The sequence below is a fragment of the Triturus cristatus genome, chromosome 4_2 (genome assembly GCF_964204655.1).
Source record: "Triturus cristatus chromosome 4_2, aTriCri1.1, whole genome shotgun sequence".
NCBI lineage: Eukaryota > Metazoa > Chordata > Amphibia > Caudata > Salamandridae > Triturus > Triturus cristatus.
In genome coordinates this window covers 472,929,143-472,947,705 of record NC_140586.1, presented here as the reverse complement: position 1 = coordinate 472,947,705, position 18,563 = coordinate 472,929,143, and the positions used below count along the sequence as shown (strand labels likewise).

The 18,563-nt window shown below is 37.0% G+C and overlaps 1 protein-coding gene across 1 annotated transcript in view; it reads left to right on the top strand.

Moving 5' to 3' along the window:
* Positions 1–17,253, top strand: part of PTGFR (prostaglandin F receptor) — a 239,916-nt gene extending 222,663 nt beyond the window's left edge. The window contains exon 3 of the mRNA XM_085601973.1: positions 16,604–17,253. Coding sequence (XP_085458099.1) covers positions 16,604–16,930 — 327 coding nt within the window. The 3' untranslated portion in view covers positions 16,931–17,253. The remainder of the gene's footprint in view (positions 1–16,603) is intronic.
* Positions 17,254–18,563: the final 1,310 nt, after the last annotated feature.

Here is an 18,563-nt window from a genome sequence, read left to right as displayed (position 1 = left end):
TAGGAATTAGCATTTAAAAAACCTTGCAAATTCACTGAAAAAACCATAGGTTTCACACATGTTATAGTTAGCTGGACATTTCTTTCATACAAAACCAATGAAATTCCCCCGTTATAGGAGATGTACAGATCCTTCACAAATAATGACAAGCTCGTGCAGAGATCTGCAGAGCTCTGATTGGCTGCAAACACTTCATCCAGGCAGCCATCGAGGGACTCAGCTTCAGCCGAATAGTAACAAAAGAAAGATACACACAAAATGAAAGGGGGCAAGGTTTGAATACCCTAACCCTCTAGCCTTTTATCGTGGTGTCCCACGATGACCCCGGTAGGGCAAAAAAGCATTTATTTTAAATTCACAGTGAAATTTGCGATATCGCTGTGCAATTAAAATAAGTACTATCTATTGCACTTGTTTTTAATGTAGCCCCTGGGGGGGTCAGGTCCCGGGGGCATGCAGAGTTAAATAAATAAAATGGAGGGGGGGCATTGAGCCCCCCTCCAAGGGCTTATTTATGCCCCTGGGACCACCACCTCCCCAGGGCTAATGTCCAAATTAAGAGAGGGGTCACACAGACCTCCCGAAGCCCTGGGGACCACTACCTCTTTTAAAATATGGCCAAGGGTCCACCTTCCCAGAGCCGACACATGCAGAACAAAGGAGGAGGATTTTGTGAAGATTTGGCAAATGGCATCAAAGTTATTAGCAAACCAAAAAACGCTTTGTGTAAGGGAATTATGTGCTAAGTATAACTACCTACTGGTGAACCGCCAGTAGGTTATATATATATATATTAAAAACAAGTGCAATAGATAGTACTTATTTTAATTGCACAGCGATATCGCAAATTTCACTGTGAATTTAAAATAAATGCTTGTTTGCCCTACCGGGGTCATCGTGGGACACCACGACAAAGCTAGGGGGTTAGGGTATTCAAACCTTGCCCCCTTTCATTTTGTGTGTATCTTTCTTTTTTACTATTCGGCTGAAGCTGAGTCCCTCGATGGCTGCCTGGATGAAGTGTTTGCAGCCAATCAGAGCTCTGCAGATCTCTGCACGAGCTTGTCATTATTCGTGAAGGATCTGTACATCTTGATATCCAAATTTGGATTTGTGTCACAAAGCTACGTTTCTGCCAAGTTTGGTGCAATTCCATCTTGCAGTTCTAGCTGTAGTCGTGTTCAAAATCCCTAAGGGAACTAACATGGAAAACGCACTTTTTTGACCCCTTCCTTTTTCTCATTCCCCGCTTCACGGATCACCCAGGGCCCGATTCACAGAACTAACTTAAGACAAAATCCTAAACTTACTACCATTTTGATATTCACAGAAGGCACTTACTCATTTTGGTATTCACAGAAGGCACTTACTCATTTCGGTATTCACAGAAGTTAGGAGTCCTAACTTTAGTACTCCTAAATGCCTTCTGTGAATCCCGAAAGTCTTAAAGTTAGGATTTTTCTCAGTTAAGGAGTAGTAAAGTTAGGACTCCTAACTTTAGGACTCCTAAATGCCTTCTGTGAATACCGAAAGTCTTAAAGTTAGGATTTTTCTCAGTTTAGGAGTAGTAAAGTTAGTACTCCTAACTTCTGTGAATACCGAAAAGAGTAAGTGCCTTCTGTGAATACCAAAATGGTAGTGAGTTTAGGATTTTTTCTTAAGTTAGTTCTGTGAATCGGGCCCAACGAGACTTTCCATGCACAGCTAGAAACACTGGAACAGTTTTTTTGCAAAGACTTTGTGAAAAGCACTAAAGATAGAGCCAAGTGAAAAAATACTTTTCCTTTGGAAACCTGATCTTAACAATAGTTACGTACTGGTGATATATATAGATATATATATTGAGACAAAAGTTCCTGTTGGGAGAGCAATTACTGTTGATTTCTATGATACTAAAAGAAACATTGCCTGCAGCAGGCTCAAATCAATGCATTCTTCCATACCTTGCAAAACGCCTATACAGCTTGTTTTTCCAAGTTCAAAACTAATACAATTTGCAAACATGAGCCACCTTTTTAACTATCTACTTCACTCTGTGGGGTCACACTTGTTTTGGTGTCCAGGCCTATTTTCTGTTCCTGTCCGACGCTGCAAATGTCCTACATTCCAAATAACAAGCACCCTGCCTTATGACCATTTAAGGTCTACCTTAGGCTACTTTAGTGGGTGGCACAATGAGTGCACCTGCCAACTAGTAGCATTTAATTTTCAGGCCCTGGGTACATGTTGTACCATATACTAGAGACTTACAAGTAAATTACATATACCTATCAGGTGCATACTACTTGTTACTATGTTTTAGTGGAGGCACAAGCACTTTAGCACTGCTTAGAAGTCCTAAAGCCAACAAAAATGGGCTCAGCAAAAGAAGGCAGAGAGGCCAAAATTAGGGGTGACCATGCAAAAAGGGCCTGGTTTAATTCTCTGAATGTTTGGTTGACCCATTTAAAAAATACAGCATGTCAGAAAAGGCAGAGGAAGTCTACGACATCTCTCAGTGGTTTGGAATGGTTGGACTCCAGTAGGTCTGGGGATTGCTATGTTGTGTTGTATAGCACCTACTCACCCAGTAAGGAATATCCTGGCACATGAAGTAGAATAAACAAATTAAAATATAGGATGTCCATCTCCCTCTGGATTGCCCCCAACTTTTCAGCCTCCTGGTGCCTCCTTTTGAAGCTCAGACAAAAGTTTGATCTTTATTTGTCTCCAGATCCTCATGGGTATTAGTGTTTAAGGACATTCCTTTTGCCGGAGCCATGATGCTAACATGATCTTACTTCATCTTTACACCTTTCATGTAAAAGAAACATATTGTTGAAAAGAGACTTAAGATGTAGCCAGATTCTCGCCATCCAAAATACAACATTTGAAATCTCTGTGAAGTACAGTAAAATTTTTGCAGTGCTATAACTTGTCTTTATGCTCTTTTATCGCCATGTAGATTAATATAGAATTTTCAATAGGAATCAATGAATGCATTATTGAATGAATGAATAAATGGATAGATAAATAAATTAATGTTGTATGTGTATAGCACAAATCCAGTATAAAGACAGTAGAGTGCTGCACTGGTTCAACGCACAGTTACAATCAGTGAGGGGTTGGAGAGGAAGCTATGCTGGGGGTGACCATTACTTAGTTGTGAAGTGGTGTTATTTAATGAAAAGTGTCTTTATCTCTTTCCTAAATTGAGGCAGGATTGTGGGGTGGGGGTCCTGATGGACACAATTATATTATTCCAGGCTAGGTGAAAACTATTCTATCAAATATTTAAGCTTGCTTTTTTATATTTACGAAAGAACAGAGAATATTGATGACCTTATGGACTCCTTGTTTTCACAGAATGGATCAGCAAACAATACCCATGTCGCTTGTACTATGACCGCTAGTTTTTTAGCTTTTAGACGTGCTGACAGCTCTTTCATGCTTTTACTCAGCCAAATGAGGCAGAACTTCTAGCCTGATTAGCGAACTTTATTAGTCATGTGGAAAATAGTATGTCCATGACCTACAGCAACTGAATGCTTTAAAAAACAGCTGAAGAAATTCTAGGCTTACCAATACTTTAGAGTTAGTAGTGAGAATCACATTCAAGCCAGCCTACCAATAAAATAGCCCATCTCCCTCAGGAATTAACTAGAATTGATTGGCCTCTATATTTCTTTTTAAATCATCCTGGTCCCTGATCATTTAGAGCTATATTAAAGGATCTTGATTTTAAGAGGTGCTCAATACACAGTGTACAGAGATTAACAAAATAAAAGGTAAAGCTTCAATAGTCGATCAAACAAATTGCTACCAGTAACAACTGAGTGATCTATAGGTCAACTATAGGTCAACTCCGGCAGTAGTCCTTCATGAGCCTCCAAGGACAGTCACCATGTTGTAGAACTGTTGCACCAGAGGGGAAGTACCTCTGGTGCAAAGGGAACAGAATTTCTTTTTTTATTTTTTATTTCTAGTTCTGCAAAAAAAGAAAAAAAGTATTAATATTCAATCATACATTACAAAAAGCATTACATGTTTTTACAAATTTTGCAAAGCAATTTTTTGCCCTTTTTTTGCTGTTTTCAGAATTTTTTAATTTTCACTTAAAATAGTGAAAACGATTGTATTCATCATTTAACAGAGGGCAAAAAAAAAACAATCTGAAAGATTGTTTAAAAAAAGCCCAAAAACTTTCCTCACTAAAATATACCTTGTTAGAAATATTACATATATATTACAAGTACTTTTCTAGATTAATAAAATTTTTCTAGATAAACCGTCTTTAAACCTTGTCGCAAAAGCACACATGCCAAAATAATTTCTGTCAAAGGAGTCCACAATTGTTTTTATTACTTTTTCTTTAGGCCAAATAGTAATTTCAAAATCCTTTTTAAGTGATATCTTCAATTATAATCCTTTAAAATTACAAAAAATGCTTTCTTCAGATGCAGTTTTTATTTTTCAAAATTTAGGTTTCAGAAAAATTAAGTAAGAATTGGGTAAATCATAAGGCAAACGTTGCTTGAAAATCAATTGGGAATCATTACACAGTGTCCAGCCTTTTTCACATTTAAGATAAACTGTGTAATGTCCAGAAGTTACAGTAGGGTCCTTCATGAAAAATTATTGCAACTGTAACAAAAGTTTTTCCTGAAATTGATAATTGTTGTCCTGTAAACTTCTTTATTAAAGTATCCAATTTTGAACCATCAGCTCTACAACGTTGCATCATTAAAATTACATACTGACCATATTTCTGTAAAAATAAAGTGGAAAACATGTCAGATTTACATTCAGAACATTCCATGTTGTGATTGGCATCTTTAACTAATTTACTAAAATTCACTGATTTACTTTGTGGTAATGGTAAAAATATGAACCTTTCTGAATCAACATTACTACTACATGTGTTCATACAGTTTTCACAGCAATGTTCCCATTTGTAACATACACCAAATAAGTTTTCTACTTCTACTCCTTCATCTTCAAGTACACTCAAAATATATATTAAGAATTCCTGTGCATCTTGCTGGACATTTTCTTTAAACTGTGTAGAACCACAACATACATCTAAAAGATTTCTAACATCAGTAGCACTTTCTATTTCAGTTTTATCAGTACTCAGCTTCTCTAAAAGGAAACTCAGCAGAGAACACAATCTTTTTCCATGATTTACTATTATCTGTTCTAGCAACTTTTCAAGATAAAATACAACATTCAGCACTACATTTGCATAGCAGTTGACACCAGAGCTATTTTCAAAATGGCAACCAAGAACCTCTTCAACACTGTCCTTTTTCTTTTTCCTTGCTATCACATCACTGTCCTTTTTTTTTTTGTTCTGTTCATCCACATTACAGATATTTTCAAATTTCCTTTTCCGAGAAACATGTTTTTCAATCACAGGATACTGTCCTAAATGAGGAGCATAGGTTCTTCTTAATCTATTATACTCCTTTACACAGTTTGTATCAGCACTAACTTTTGAGTCATCAAAGTCTATCATAAATAAACCAGATAATGTTTTTACTCGTGACAGAGCAACATATGCCATACCTTCTTTGAACACAGTAGAACCAATGTTTACAAAAGCACTATCTACAGTCAATCCTTGAGACTTGTGAATAGTTACAGCATATGCTAGAGAAAATGGAAACTGCTTTCTACGCACATATAAGTCTTTCACAAGCATGAAACGAACTGAACAACGACAAATGTCTTTAACTTCTTCTATCTGATCAAATTTTATTTTTAAACATTCAATTCCTTCTTTTTTCTGATAATTAATGAAACCCACAACTCTTCCCATAGCTCCATTCACTAAACCTTTTTCTACATCCAAATTTCTCCTTAAAATCACTCGACAATTCATGCAAACATATAGATTTTTTTCTAATCTACCTGTTTTGGAAATGTTCTTCTCTAGTGAATCCAATTTATTTTTCAGTTTGCCTGTTAATGTAAAAGTAATTCTTTCATGCTGAATTTTGTCCTCTGCTTCCATTTTCTTAATCTCTTCCTTTTCCAATTTCAAAAGTTCCTCATTGAATATTGAGCACTCACGTAGTGTTGGCATTAAGCAGATTACAGTATTTTTTTCAGCAATGTTCTTGTATATTTTCTCTGCAACTATTTCTTCATTTGGAAATAAATTATGTAGCATCCTACTCTGTAATGCTTTTTCCCCCAAAACATTTTTGGGGTTTAGTTTTTAAGTGGCTCTTAAAAGAGCCCTTGAGTTAATGGAGGGAAACAGGAAGAGAGGGGTCACACAGACAATGGAAAATATAATGTCATTGGTGAGGAAGGATGTTTGGTGAAGCAAACAAAAGGAAGTTTGATAAATCACAGGAAGCTGAGTTGCGACACTACTGACAAAAAGGAATTTTACTACTTGGCTCTTTTACAGCTGTTTAAACCATGGCGTTCAGAGGACGAACTACTGGGAGAATTTCAAAACTATGAAGATTCTTTTAATGCTAGCAAAGACAGCATAGAATGCAGTACTTTCACAACTTATGTCCAAATGTTAAATGAAGAAAATGAACAGGAAGCAAAATTTGCAGCTGAAGTAGCTAGAGACAGTTCTCAAGACAGCCAAAGTTTAGGAACACTTAGTCAAGATCCCCTAGGACAACCAATCGTAGAAAATGAAGCTGCAGTAGCCATGACTGAAGTAGAAACGGCTATGAATCAAGCACAGGAAGATTCAATCGACTTACTAAATCTGGAACAACAACTGAATGAAGAACAAAAACAAATTTATGAAGAAGTCACCAAAAAAATTGATCATGGATTACTACATGAAAAAAAACAGTGCTCATGCACATCATTTGAACCAATCAGGATGTATGTGAGTGGACAAGCTGGAACTGGTAAAAGTTTCTTAATAAAAGTCATCAGAAGCCACCTACAGCAAAAAACAGTTTCAAATTTGTCTTGTTTGGTAACTGCTCCAACTGGGTTAGCAGCCTATAACATAAAAGGAATTACCTTACATCGCTTGCTAATGTTACCAGTGGAGCATGAGAACAAAATAGAATACCACAAGCTAACTGGAGAAGCATGCTTCGAAGTTTCAAGAGTGTTGAAGAAGATGCAAGTACTCATTATTGATGAGGTGAGCATTGTTTCAAACTTAATGCTTGCCTTTGTGCATTTAAGAATGCAACAAATTCTTAAGAGAGACTATGACATGTTATTTGGAGGTAAACACGTCATAGTTTTTGGAGATCTTTTACAGCTCACTCCAGTTAAAGGACAACCAGTGTTTAATACTGTGACACATGAAGACACGAAGAAGTCATTAGGAAGCATTGGTAATGCGAATATTTGGTCGTTCTTTGAGTACAAAGAACTCACTACCAATATGAGACAAGCAAACAACGAAGATTATGCAAGTATTCTGAAAGATATCAGAATTGGACTACTCACAGAAGTTGGCAAAAAAGCATTACAGAGTAGGATGCTACATAATTTATTTCCAAATGAAGAAATAGTTGCAGAGAAAATATACAAGAACATTGCTGAAAAAAATACTGTAATCTGCTTAATGCCAACACTACGTGAGTGCTCAATATTCAATGAGGAACTTTTGAAATTGGAAAAGGAAGAGATTAAGAAAATGGAAGCAGAGGACAAAATTCAGCATGAAAGAATTACTTTTACATTAACAGGCAAACTGAAAAATAAATTGGATTCACTAGAGAAGAACATTTCCAAAACAGGTAGATTAGAAAAAAATCTATATGTTTGCATGAATTGTCGAGTGATTTTAAGGAGAAATTTGGATGTAGAAAAAGGTTTAGTGAATGGAGCTATGGGAAGAGTTGTGGGTTTCATTAATTATCAGAAAAAAGAAGGAATTGAATGTTTAAAAATAAAATTTGATCAGATAGAAGAAGTTAAAGACATTTGTCGTTGTTCAGTTCGTTTCATGCTTGTGAAAGACTTATATGTGCGTAGAAAGCAGTTTCCATTTTCTCTAGCATATGCTGTAACTATTCACAAGTCTCAAGGATTGACTGTAGATAGTGCTTTTGTAAACATTGGTTCTACTGTGTTCAAAGAAGGTATGGCATATGTTGCTCTGTCACGAGTAAAAACATTATCTGGTTTATTTATGATAGACTTTGATGACTCAAAAGTTAGTGCTGATACAAACTGTGTAAAGGAGTATAATAGATTAAGAAGAACCTATGCTCCTCATTTAGGACAGTATCCTGTGATTGAAAAACATGTTTCTCGGAAAAGGAAATTTGAAAATATCTGTAATGTGGATGAACAGAACAAAAAAAAAAAGGACAGTGATGTGATAGCAAGGAAAAAGAAAAAGGACAGTGTTGAAGAGGTTCTTGGTTGCCATTTTGAAAATAGCTCTGGTGTCAACTGCTATGCAAATGTAGTGCTGAATGTTGTATTTTATCTTGAAAAGTTGCTAGAACAGATAATAGTAAATCATGGAAAAAGATTGTGTTCTCTGCTGAGTTTCCTTTTAGAGAAGCTGAGTACTGATAAAACTGAAATAGAAAGTGCTACTGATGTTAGAAATCTTTTAGATGTATGTTGTGGTTCTACACAGTTTAAAGAAAATGTCCAGCAAGATGCACAGGAATTCTTAATATATATTTTGAGTGTACTTGAAGATGAAGGAGTAGAAGTAGAAAACTTATTTGGTGTATGTTACAAATGGGAACATTGCTGTGAAAACTGTATGAACACATGTAGTAGTAATGTTGATTCAGAAAGGTTCATATTTTTACCATTACCACAAAGTAAATCAGTGAATTTTAGTAAATTAGTTAAAGATGCCAATCACAACATGGAATGTTCTGAATGTAAATCTGACATGTTTTCCACTTTATTTTTACAGAAATATGGTCAGTATGTAATTTTAATGATGCAACGTTGTAGAGCTGATGGTTCAAAATTGGATACTTTAATAAAGAAGTTTACAGGACAACAATTATCAATTTCAGGAAAAACTTTTGTTACAGTTGCAATAATTTTTCATGAAGGACCCTACTGTAACTTCTGGACATTACACAGTTTATCTTAAATGTGAAAAAGGCTGGACACTGTGTAATGATTCCCAATTGATTTTCAAGCAACGTTTGCCTTATGATTTACCCAATTCTTACTTAATTTTTCTGAAACCTAAATTTTGAAAAATAAAAACTGCATCTGAAGAAAGCATTTTTTGTAATTTTAAAGGATTATAATTGAAGATATCACTTAAAAAGGATTTTGAAATTACTATTTGGCCTAAAGAAAAAGTAATAAAAACAATTGTGGACTCCTTTGACAGAAATTATTTTGGCATGTGTGCTTTTGCGACAAGGTTTAAAGACGGTTTATCTAGAAAAATTTTATTAATCTAGAAAAGTACTTGTAATATATATGTAATATTTCTAACAAGGTATATTTTAGTGAGGAAAGTTTTTGGGCTTTTTTTAAACAATCTTTCAGATTGTTTTTTTTTTGCCCTCTGTTAAATGATGAATACAATCGTTTTCACTATTTTAAGTGAAAATTAAAAAATTCTGAAAACAGCAAAAAAAGGGCAAAAAATTGCTTTGCAAAATTTGTAAAAACATGTAATGCTTTTTGTAATGTATGATTGAATATTAATACTTTTTTTCTTTTTTTGCAGAACTAGAAATAAAAAATAAAAAAAGAAATTCTGTTCCCTTGCAAAATACTAAAAAAAAATTTTTTCAAAATAATTTTTTTTTTTTTTTAAAAAGTGAAAAATATTTGTATTTCTCAATCCTCCCTTTTCATGCTTCCATTTCTTCACCTCTTTTTGTACATTTAATTTTTTTTTTTTTTTTTTTTAATTTTTAAAAAACATCCTTGGGTGCGCGCAGGGTGCGCGCACCCCAAAAAAAATTTTTTAAAAAAGAATCCCCCAAAACATTTTGGGGGTTTAGTTTTTAAGTGGCTCTTAAAAGAGCCCTTGAGTTAATGGAGGGAAACAGGAAGAGAAAAACGGAAAAAAAAAGAAAAAACATCTATGGCCTACTGCACTCATGCGCATCAAATTTTCTCTGAATGAGATCAAGACTGGTCTCACCCACAGAAATAAGTTGACCGCAAACAGTGCAGCGTGTGGACAAACTCGCAAAACAAGGTGGTCCAAAAAGAGGTGTGGAAGAAGGCAAACGCACCACTGCAGAAGAAGTGCTCGGCTGAGCTGCTGCAGATGTCGTCAGTTGAGCAGGTGGAGGGTTTGCTCCAGAAGCTCGACGAAAAGTCACTGGATGCATTTTGTCAACATGCCTCAACATAGTGTGAATGCTAAAAGAATACTTCTTGTTAGGATTCCCACGTGACAAGACTTTTTGACAAAGTACACAAGTCACTTTAGGTGCATTTACCTTTTTTTGTCCCTCTGGAAAAGTGAAAAACCGCTATATAAAGCTGTCTTTCTGCTTCCTGTTCCTCTGCCTCTCAAGAGTGTCCTGGTCACTGTCTGAAGATGGTTGCTGTTCAGCCATTGTCTCTCAACAACAGAATAGCTCCTTCTCCAAAGGAATCAGAACTAATAATGAGGGGAGTAGGTGTGGTTTGGGAATAATCTGGAACTGAAAGTACTTCAAACTAATCAAAAGTGATGATTCATGATCACATGACTTGCCATGAGGGGATTGGGTGTGGTGTTGAAACAATCAGAAACTGAAAGTAATGATAACCAATAAGAAGTGTTGTTTTATTAAGCATAAAACCCGAGGTGCGCGCACTGCGCAAGCTCCGAGCGCGCACCTTGTGATTCCGCATGCGCGAACGCGTAGGAGCGCATGTGCATACGTCATATGCGCGTACATAACGCGCATACGTTGAACACGCGTATACGCGAACGTTATTGCGCGTAATTTAAGCGTCTGCGGAAGTGAACCGCGTGGAGCGCATACGACGCACGCATGCGTACGTACGTACGCATACGTACTGGGTGCGCGCTCCCAGCGCGCACTATAACGTATGTATGCGTACGTAAATAACGTACGACGGTATTCCTTTTAAAATTCATGAAAACGTACTAGGAGCTCGCTCAGAGCGCGCACCCAAGAATTTATATAAAAAAAAAAATGGAGAAAAATTAATTGCAAAAATTAAATAAACTGTTCAACTTTATCCTAATTGAAATTTAAAAAAAAGAGCAAAAACAAATAAAAGGATACAAATAATATATAAATGAATACATAGTAATTTTATTTTTATTATACAAAAAACATTTTTAATTTAATAATTCAAAAATTAGCATTTAAAAAACCGTACAAATTCACTAAAAAAACCAAAGGTTTCACACACGTTATAGTTAGGAATTAGCATTTAAAAAACCTTGCAAATTCACTGAAAAAACCATAGGTTTCACACATGTTATAGTTAGCTGGACATTTCTCTCATACAAAACCAATGAAATTCCCCCGTTATAGGAGATGTACAGATCCTTCACAAATAATGACAAGCTCGTGCAGAGATCTGCAGAGCTCTGATTGGCTGCAAACACTTCATCCAGGCAGCCATCGAGGGACTCAGCTTCAGCCGAATAGTAACAAAAGAAAGATACACACAAAATGAAAGGGGGCAAGGTTTGAATACCCTAACCCTCTAGCCTTTTATCGTGGTGTCCCACGATGACCCCGGTAGGGCAAAAAAGCATTTATTTTAAATTCACAGTGAAATTTGCGATATCGCTGTGCAATTAAAATAAGTACTATCTATTGCACTTGTTTTTAATGTAGCCCCTGGGGGGGTCAGGTCCCGGGGGCATGCAGAGTTAAATAAATAAAATGGAGGGGGGGCATTGAGCCCCCCTCCAAGGGCTTATTTATGCCCCTGGGACCACCACCTCCCCAGGGCTAATGTCCAAATTAAGAGAGGGGTCACACAGACCTCCCGAAGCCCTGGGGACCACTACCTCTTTTAAAATATGGCCAAGGGTCCACCTTCCCAGAGCCGACACATGCAGAACAAAGGAGGAGGATTTTGTGAAGATTTGGCAAATGGCATCAAAGTTATTAGCAAACCAAAAAACGCTTTGTGTAAGGGAATTATGTGCTAAGTATAACTACCTACTGGTGAACCGCCAGTAGGTTATATATATATATATATTAAAAACAAGTGCAATAGATAGTACTTATTTTAATTGCACAGCGATATCGCAAATTTCACTGTGAATTTAAAATAAATGCTTGTTTGCCCTACCGGGGTCATCGTGGGACACCACGACAAAGCTAGGGGGTTAGGGTATTCAAACCTTGCCCCCTTTCATTTTGTGTGTATCTTTCTTTTTTACTATTCGGCTGAAGCTGAGTCCCTCGATGGCTGCCTGGATGAAGTGTTTGCAGCCAATCAGAGCTCTGCAGATCTCTGCACGAGCTTGTCATTATTCGTGAAGGATCTGTACATCTTGATATCCAAATTTGGATTTGTGTCACAAAGCTACGTTTCTGCCAAGTTTGGTGCAATTCCATCTTGCAGTTCTAGCTGTAGTCGTGTTCAAAATCCCTAAGGGAACTAACATGGAAAACGCACTTTTTTGACCCCTTCCTTTTTCTCATTCCCCGCTTCACGGATCACCCAGGGCCCGATTCACAGAACTAACTTAAGACAAAATCCTAAACTTACTACCATTTTGATATTCACAGAAGGCACTTACTCATTTTGGTATTCACAGAAGGCACTTACTCATTTCGGTATTCACAGAAGTTAGGAGTCCTAACTTTAGGACTCCTAAATGCCTTCTGTGAATCCCGAAAGTCTTAAAGTTAGGATTTTTCTCAGTTAAGGAGTAGTAAAGTTAGGACTCCTAACTTTAGGACTCCTAAATGCCTTCTGTGAATACCGAAAGTCTTAAAGTTAGGATTTTTCTCAGTTTAGGAGTAGTAAAGTTAGTACTCCTAACTTCTGTGAATACCGAAAAGAGTAAGTGCCTTCTGTGAATACCAAAATGGTAGTGAGTTTAGGATTTTTTCTTAAGTTAGTTCTGTGAATCGGGCCCAACGAGACTTTCCATGCACAGCTAGAAACACTGGAACAGTTTTTTTGCAAAGACTTTGTGAAAAGCACTAAAGATAGAGCCAAGTGAAAAAATACTTTTCCTTTGGAAACCTGATCTTAACAATAGTTACGTACTGGTGATATATATAGATATATATATTGAGACAAAAGTTCCTGTTGGGAGAGCAATTACTGTTGATTTCTATGATACTAAAAGAAACATTGCCTGCAGCAGGCTCAAATCAATGCATTCTTCCATACCTTGCAAAACGCCTATACAGCTTGTTTTTCCAAGTTCAAAACTAATACAATTTGCAAACATGAGCCACCTTTTTAACTATCTACTTCACTCTGTGGGGTCACACTTGTTTTGGTGTCCAGGCCTATTTTCTGTTCCTGTCCGACGCTGCAAATGTCCTACATTCCAAATAACAAGCACCCTGCCTTATGACCATTTAAGGTCTACCTTAGGCTACTTTAGTGGGTGGCACAATGAGTGCACCTGCCAACTAGTAGCATTTAATTTTCAGGCCCTGGGTACATGTTGTACCATATACTAGAGACTTACAAGTAAATTACATATACCTATCAGGTGCATACTACTTGTTACTATGTTTTAGTGGAGGCACAAGCACTTTAGCACTGCTTAGAAGTCCTAAAGCCAACAAAAATGGGCTCAGCAAAAGAAGGCAGAGAGGCCAAAATTAGGGGTGACCATGCAAAAAGGGCCTGGTTTAATTCTCTGAATGTTTGGTTGACCCATTTAAAAAATACAGCATGTCAGAAAAGGCAGAGGAAGTCTACGACATCTCTCAGTGGTTTGGAATGGTTGGACTCCAGTAGGTCTGGGGATTGCTATGTTGTGTTGTATAGCACCTACTCACCCAGTAAGGAATATCCTGGCACATGAAGTAGAATAAACAAATTAAAATATAGGATGTCCATCTCCCTCTGGATTGCCCCCAACTTTTCAGCCTCCTGGTGCCTCCTTTTGAAGCTCAGACAAAAGTTTGATCTTTATTTGTCTCCAGATCCTCATGGGTATTAGTGTTTAAGGACATTCCTTTTGCCGGAGCCATGATGCTAACATGATCTTACTTCATCTTTACACCTTTCATGTAAAAGAAACATATTGTTGAAAAGAGACTTAAGATGTAGCCAGATTCTCGCCATCCAAAATACAACATTTGAAATCTCTGTGAAGTACAGTAAAATTTTTGCAGTGCTATAACTTGTCTTTATGCTCTTTTATCGCCATGTAGATTAATATAGAATTTTCAATAGGAATCAATGAATGCATTATTGAATGAATGAATAAATGGATAGATAAATAAATTAATGTTGTATGTGTATAGCACAAATCCAGTATAAAGACAGTAGAGTGCTGCACTGGTTCAAGGCACAGTTACAATCAGTGAGGGGTTGGAGAGGAAGCTATGCTGGGGGTGACCATTACTTAGTTGTGAAGTGGTGTTATTTAATGAAAAGTGTCTTTATCTCTTTCCTAAATTGAGGCAGGATTGTGGGGTGGGGGTCCTGATGGACACAATTATATTATTCCAGGCTAGGTGAAAACTATTCTATCAAATATTTAAGCTTGCTTTTTTATATTTACGAAAGAACAGAGAATATTGATGACCTTATGGACTCCTTGTTTTCACAGAATGGATCAGCAAACAATACCCATGTCGCTTGTACTATGACCGCTAGTTTTTTAGCTTTTAGACGTGCTGACAGCTCTTTCATGCTTTTACTCAGCCAAATGAGGCAGAACTTCTAGCCTGATTAGCGAACTTTATTAGTCATGTGGAAAATAGTATGTCCATGACCTACAGCAACTGAATGCTTTAAAAAACAGCTGAAGAAATTCTAGGCTTACCAATACTTTAGAGTTAGTAGTGAGAATCACATTCAAGCCAGCCTACCAATAAAATAGCCCATCTCCCTCAGGAATTAACTAGAATTGATTGGCCTCTATATTTCTTTTTAAATCATCCTGGTCCCTGATCATTTAGAGCTATATTAAAGGATCTTGATTTTAAGAGGTGCTCAATACACAGTGTACAGAGATTAACAAAATAAAAGGTAAAGCTTCAATAGTCGATCAAACAAATTGCTACCAGTAACAACTGAGTGATCTATAGGTCAACTATAGGTCAACTCCGGCAGTAGTCCTTCATGAGCCTCCAAGGACAGTCACCATGTTGTAGAACTGTTGCACCAGAGGGGAAGTACCTTTTGGATTGAAACTGTCTAAAGATCATTTACCTAGGACTGCTGGGTTATACCTCTGCGGCAAATAGGATTTCCATGGCCTAAGACAGTCCACCATACTGCTGAATATGAATAACGTGCTGGCTCTGTGTGGATTAAAAACACAACTGGTCTAACCACTGACAACGTCTCATGGTAGCATTTCAACCCATCATTTTTTGCCCACCATGCCACCTCAGATTAGACCAATCGATATACAAATCAGCCTTGTTCATGCTCCAATTGGAACAGTCCAGCCCAAGCTGACAAGACAGACCCGCTCCGAGCGAGAACCATTGATCATTTATGTCATAGCTTCTGATGTTTTTTAACCAGAACGTGAGTGAAAAACAGTTAGATATTGATAACTGGTGAGGATTAATTTTCAGATGTTTACTTCAAACAAGTGATGCTTTTGCAAAGCTTTTTGGTTTAATGCTTAGAACCTGCATAACATTAGTATCCAGTAAGAGGAGGGACATTTGTAGGCATTGTAATTGATGGAATGTTTATGATATCGATTTTATAAATTCTGAAGCATCCAGGGTAATGGAGGGCTTTATGCAGAGTTTGGCCCTTGGGTTAATAAGTCGCAAACCTGATGGATAGCCTATTCTCTGTTTTACAAGTGTCATAGTATACCAAGTGCTTCTAATACGATAGATGGGATATCAATCATATTTGTGATGGGGTATCAATCCACCTAACTCTAAATCAAGTTTTAAATTATCATACATTTTTATCTTTGCTTCTAATGGCAACATTACAATCAGTACCGCGTACATCTCACATCTTGCCTAAACTAAATCAAATATTTATTTTGTATTACATTGTAGCATCATCATCATCTCTTCGAAAGCTTTTGTTGGTGTTGCAGAGAATGTGTGCTTTAGCTCCTTTATCTAAGAAAACAAGCATCTTATTAATAACTGACATCATTTATAGGACTGCCTCGCAGCTCTGAAACCAGAGCACCCTTAGACTTAAAATGTCGGAATTTCTGAGTTATGTCGCTCATTCTTGAATGTTTCTTGTCCAGGACCATAGCCTCTATTTTGTTACTATCTATTTATAACAATGTATCTTTAATCCAGTCTTGCATGACTATTGGGCGTATTATTTTGCTCAAAATGTTCACTAGAAGCCTTCTTCCTAATGTTAGAAAATCTTTCAGACATACTGAGAGAAAACTTGTTGCTGAGAGATTTTTAATGTATGAAAAATGCAACGTTTTTACAGTAACAAAAATATTCAGCAAGTCTGGAAGAGTAACTTTAAATGTGTTATTTTGGTGGTCGGTGGGAGGCATTTTACATCCTTGAGTTTGCATCATGATTTCCTTTCATTTTTTTTACAGGTGACAATGGCTAATATTGGAATATATGGAAATGAGTCCCTGGAAACCTGTAAAACTATACTGTACGCCCTTCGAATGGCAACGTGGAATCAAATTTTGGATCCATGGGTTTACATACTCTTGCGAAAAGCTGTTCTTAAGAAACTCTATGGGATAGCTGCAAGGTGTTGTGGTTTAGAGGTCATCAATTTACAAAGTTGGGAACTGAGCTCAATCAAAAATTCTTTAAAGGTTTCAGCAATTTCAGAATCACCAATTTCTTCTAACAGAAATAAAACGAAACTTAAGAAAAGTCCCAGTGCGGACACAAACATGGAATTAAAGTGACAAATATCAGGACATTCTTGAACATTGTTTGCGATCCATATTTGCGCGTTCATGGTCTTTTAGAACAGCAGTGTCTTATTGCTGAGATGACTGCAGTGGATATCTGCTGGTTGGACATGTTTTTGCATTATGATTGTGAGCGCAACGCAGATCATTGCATATGTTAATGCACTATGCAACCCGACAATCGTGGTGTCTTGTGTAATTGTGTATAAAATGTACAGTATCTATGAAGAGAGTATAACATGTTTACATGCATTCATATTTATAATTTAAGGGTTCATTTCATGCTGTTACAATAAATATGTATGTGACCTCTTTGCTAATTCTCTACTGGTTCTTCATCATGATTCCTACAGCAATTAATGCAAACAAAATATGCTAGCTAATGACTTTCCACATTTTATCATAACAATATCAATGGCACCTATTTTTTCAACAACCTCCCTCATACAGAGATGTATGGTGTTTCTGCTTTCAGAAATCTAGGGGAATTTCTTCCCTGAATTCACAGCTGCATTTAATTGTAGTTTGCAAAACAAAGTAATGTATTTCCAGTCTAATACTGCGCATTAATTAGAGAAAAAGTGTAAGAACATTGATGTACGGGAATTTGGCTTAATGTCATTGTCATAAAATTTGGCAAACACAAACATCCCTGTAAGGCAGTGAGTTAGTGATGCAGGATATGTGGTTTTCAGTTTGAGGGCCTTCAAAGCAGATCCCCCAAGGCACCACGGGGAAACAACCCACATGGTTTAATGTGTTGCTCAGTAACCTCCAATTGCCTTGAGATACCTCCCTTCCCCCCTTCCCTCCGAACTTGCTTTCTCATGATCTGGTCTTATCCGCTGCAATTTTATTGTTTTGGAAGACTGAAAAACTATTTTCAGCAAAAACACTAGGCATCCCCTATTAAGAAGACAGCTTCTTTTCCTCCCATGACCTCTAGAACCACATTCAACTGTGTACTTCAATTCACCCCTTAAGGCATCTATCTTGATGGTTTCTTGTACATTACTACGGAGCTATTTTTGCACTGTGCTCTATTAATTTGATATGTCCATACACACACACATTCCTTTAATGATGTATTAGTGTCTGTGTTTCTTTAACTCGCCCTGAGCCAATAATATTTATGGAGCAATTTGGATATTAAGGTAGAATGGTTCATTTACAGCCTTGGTTAATTGCCGATAAAATCAAAATCAACATCCTAATTACACAAAACTTAAAGGAAATCAATAACAAATTATTAATTAAATCAATAGGGACAGCAGCATCACTTATTATGCTCTGGGTGGCCCTATCATAATCAAGAAACTAGAAGGTAGAGATCAACACCCATCCTCTCTTTGCATTCTGGTGTAGGTGAAGTTCAAAGACCACATTGTAATGGGCTGTCTGTGTTTAAAAGTGGCAGGTTTGCCTTCAGCAGAGTATTACGTACTCCTCATCATATGCAAACCTAGAGCAGTCGTGGCCAGAATGACTAGTGGGTGGGGAAGGGGCGTGCGGGGAGGGAGTTGTGTGTGGAGGTGGTTGCAAGGGGAAGGTTTAATGTAAAAAGAAAGTTAACTTACCTTCGCCAGCCCGTTCCCGCGTCATCTCTGCTCCTCTGGTGAACAGGAAG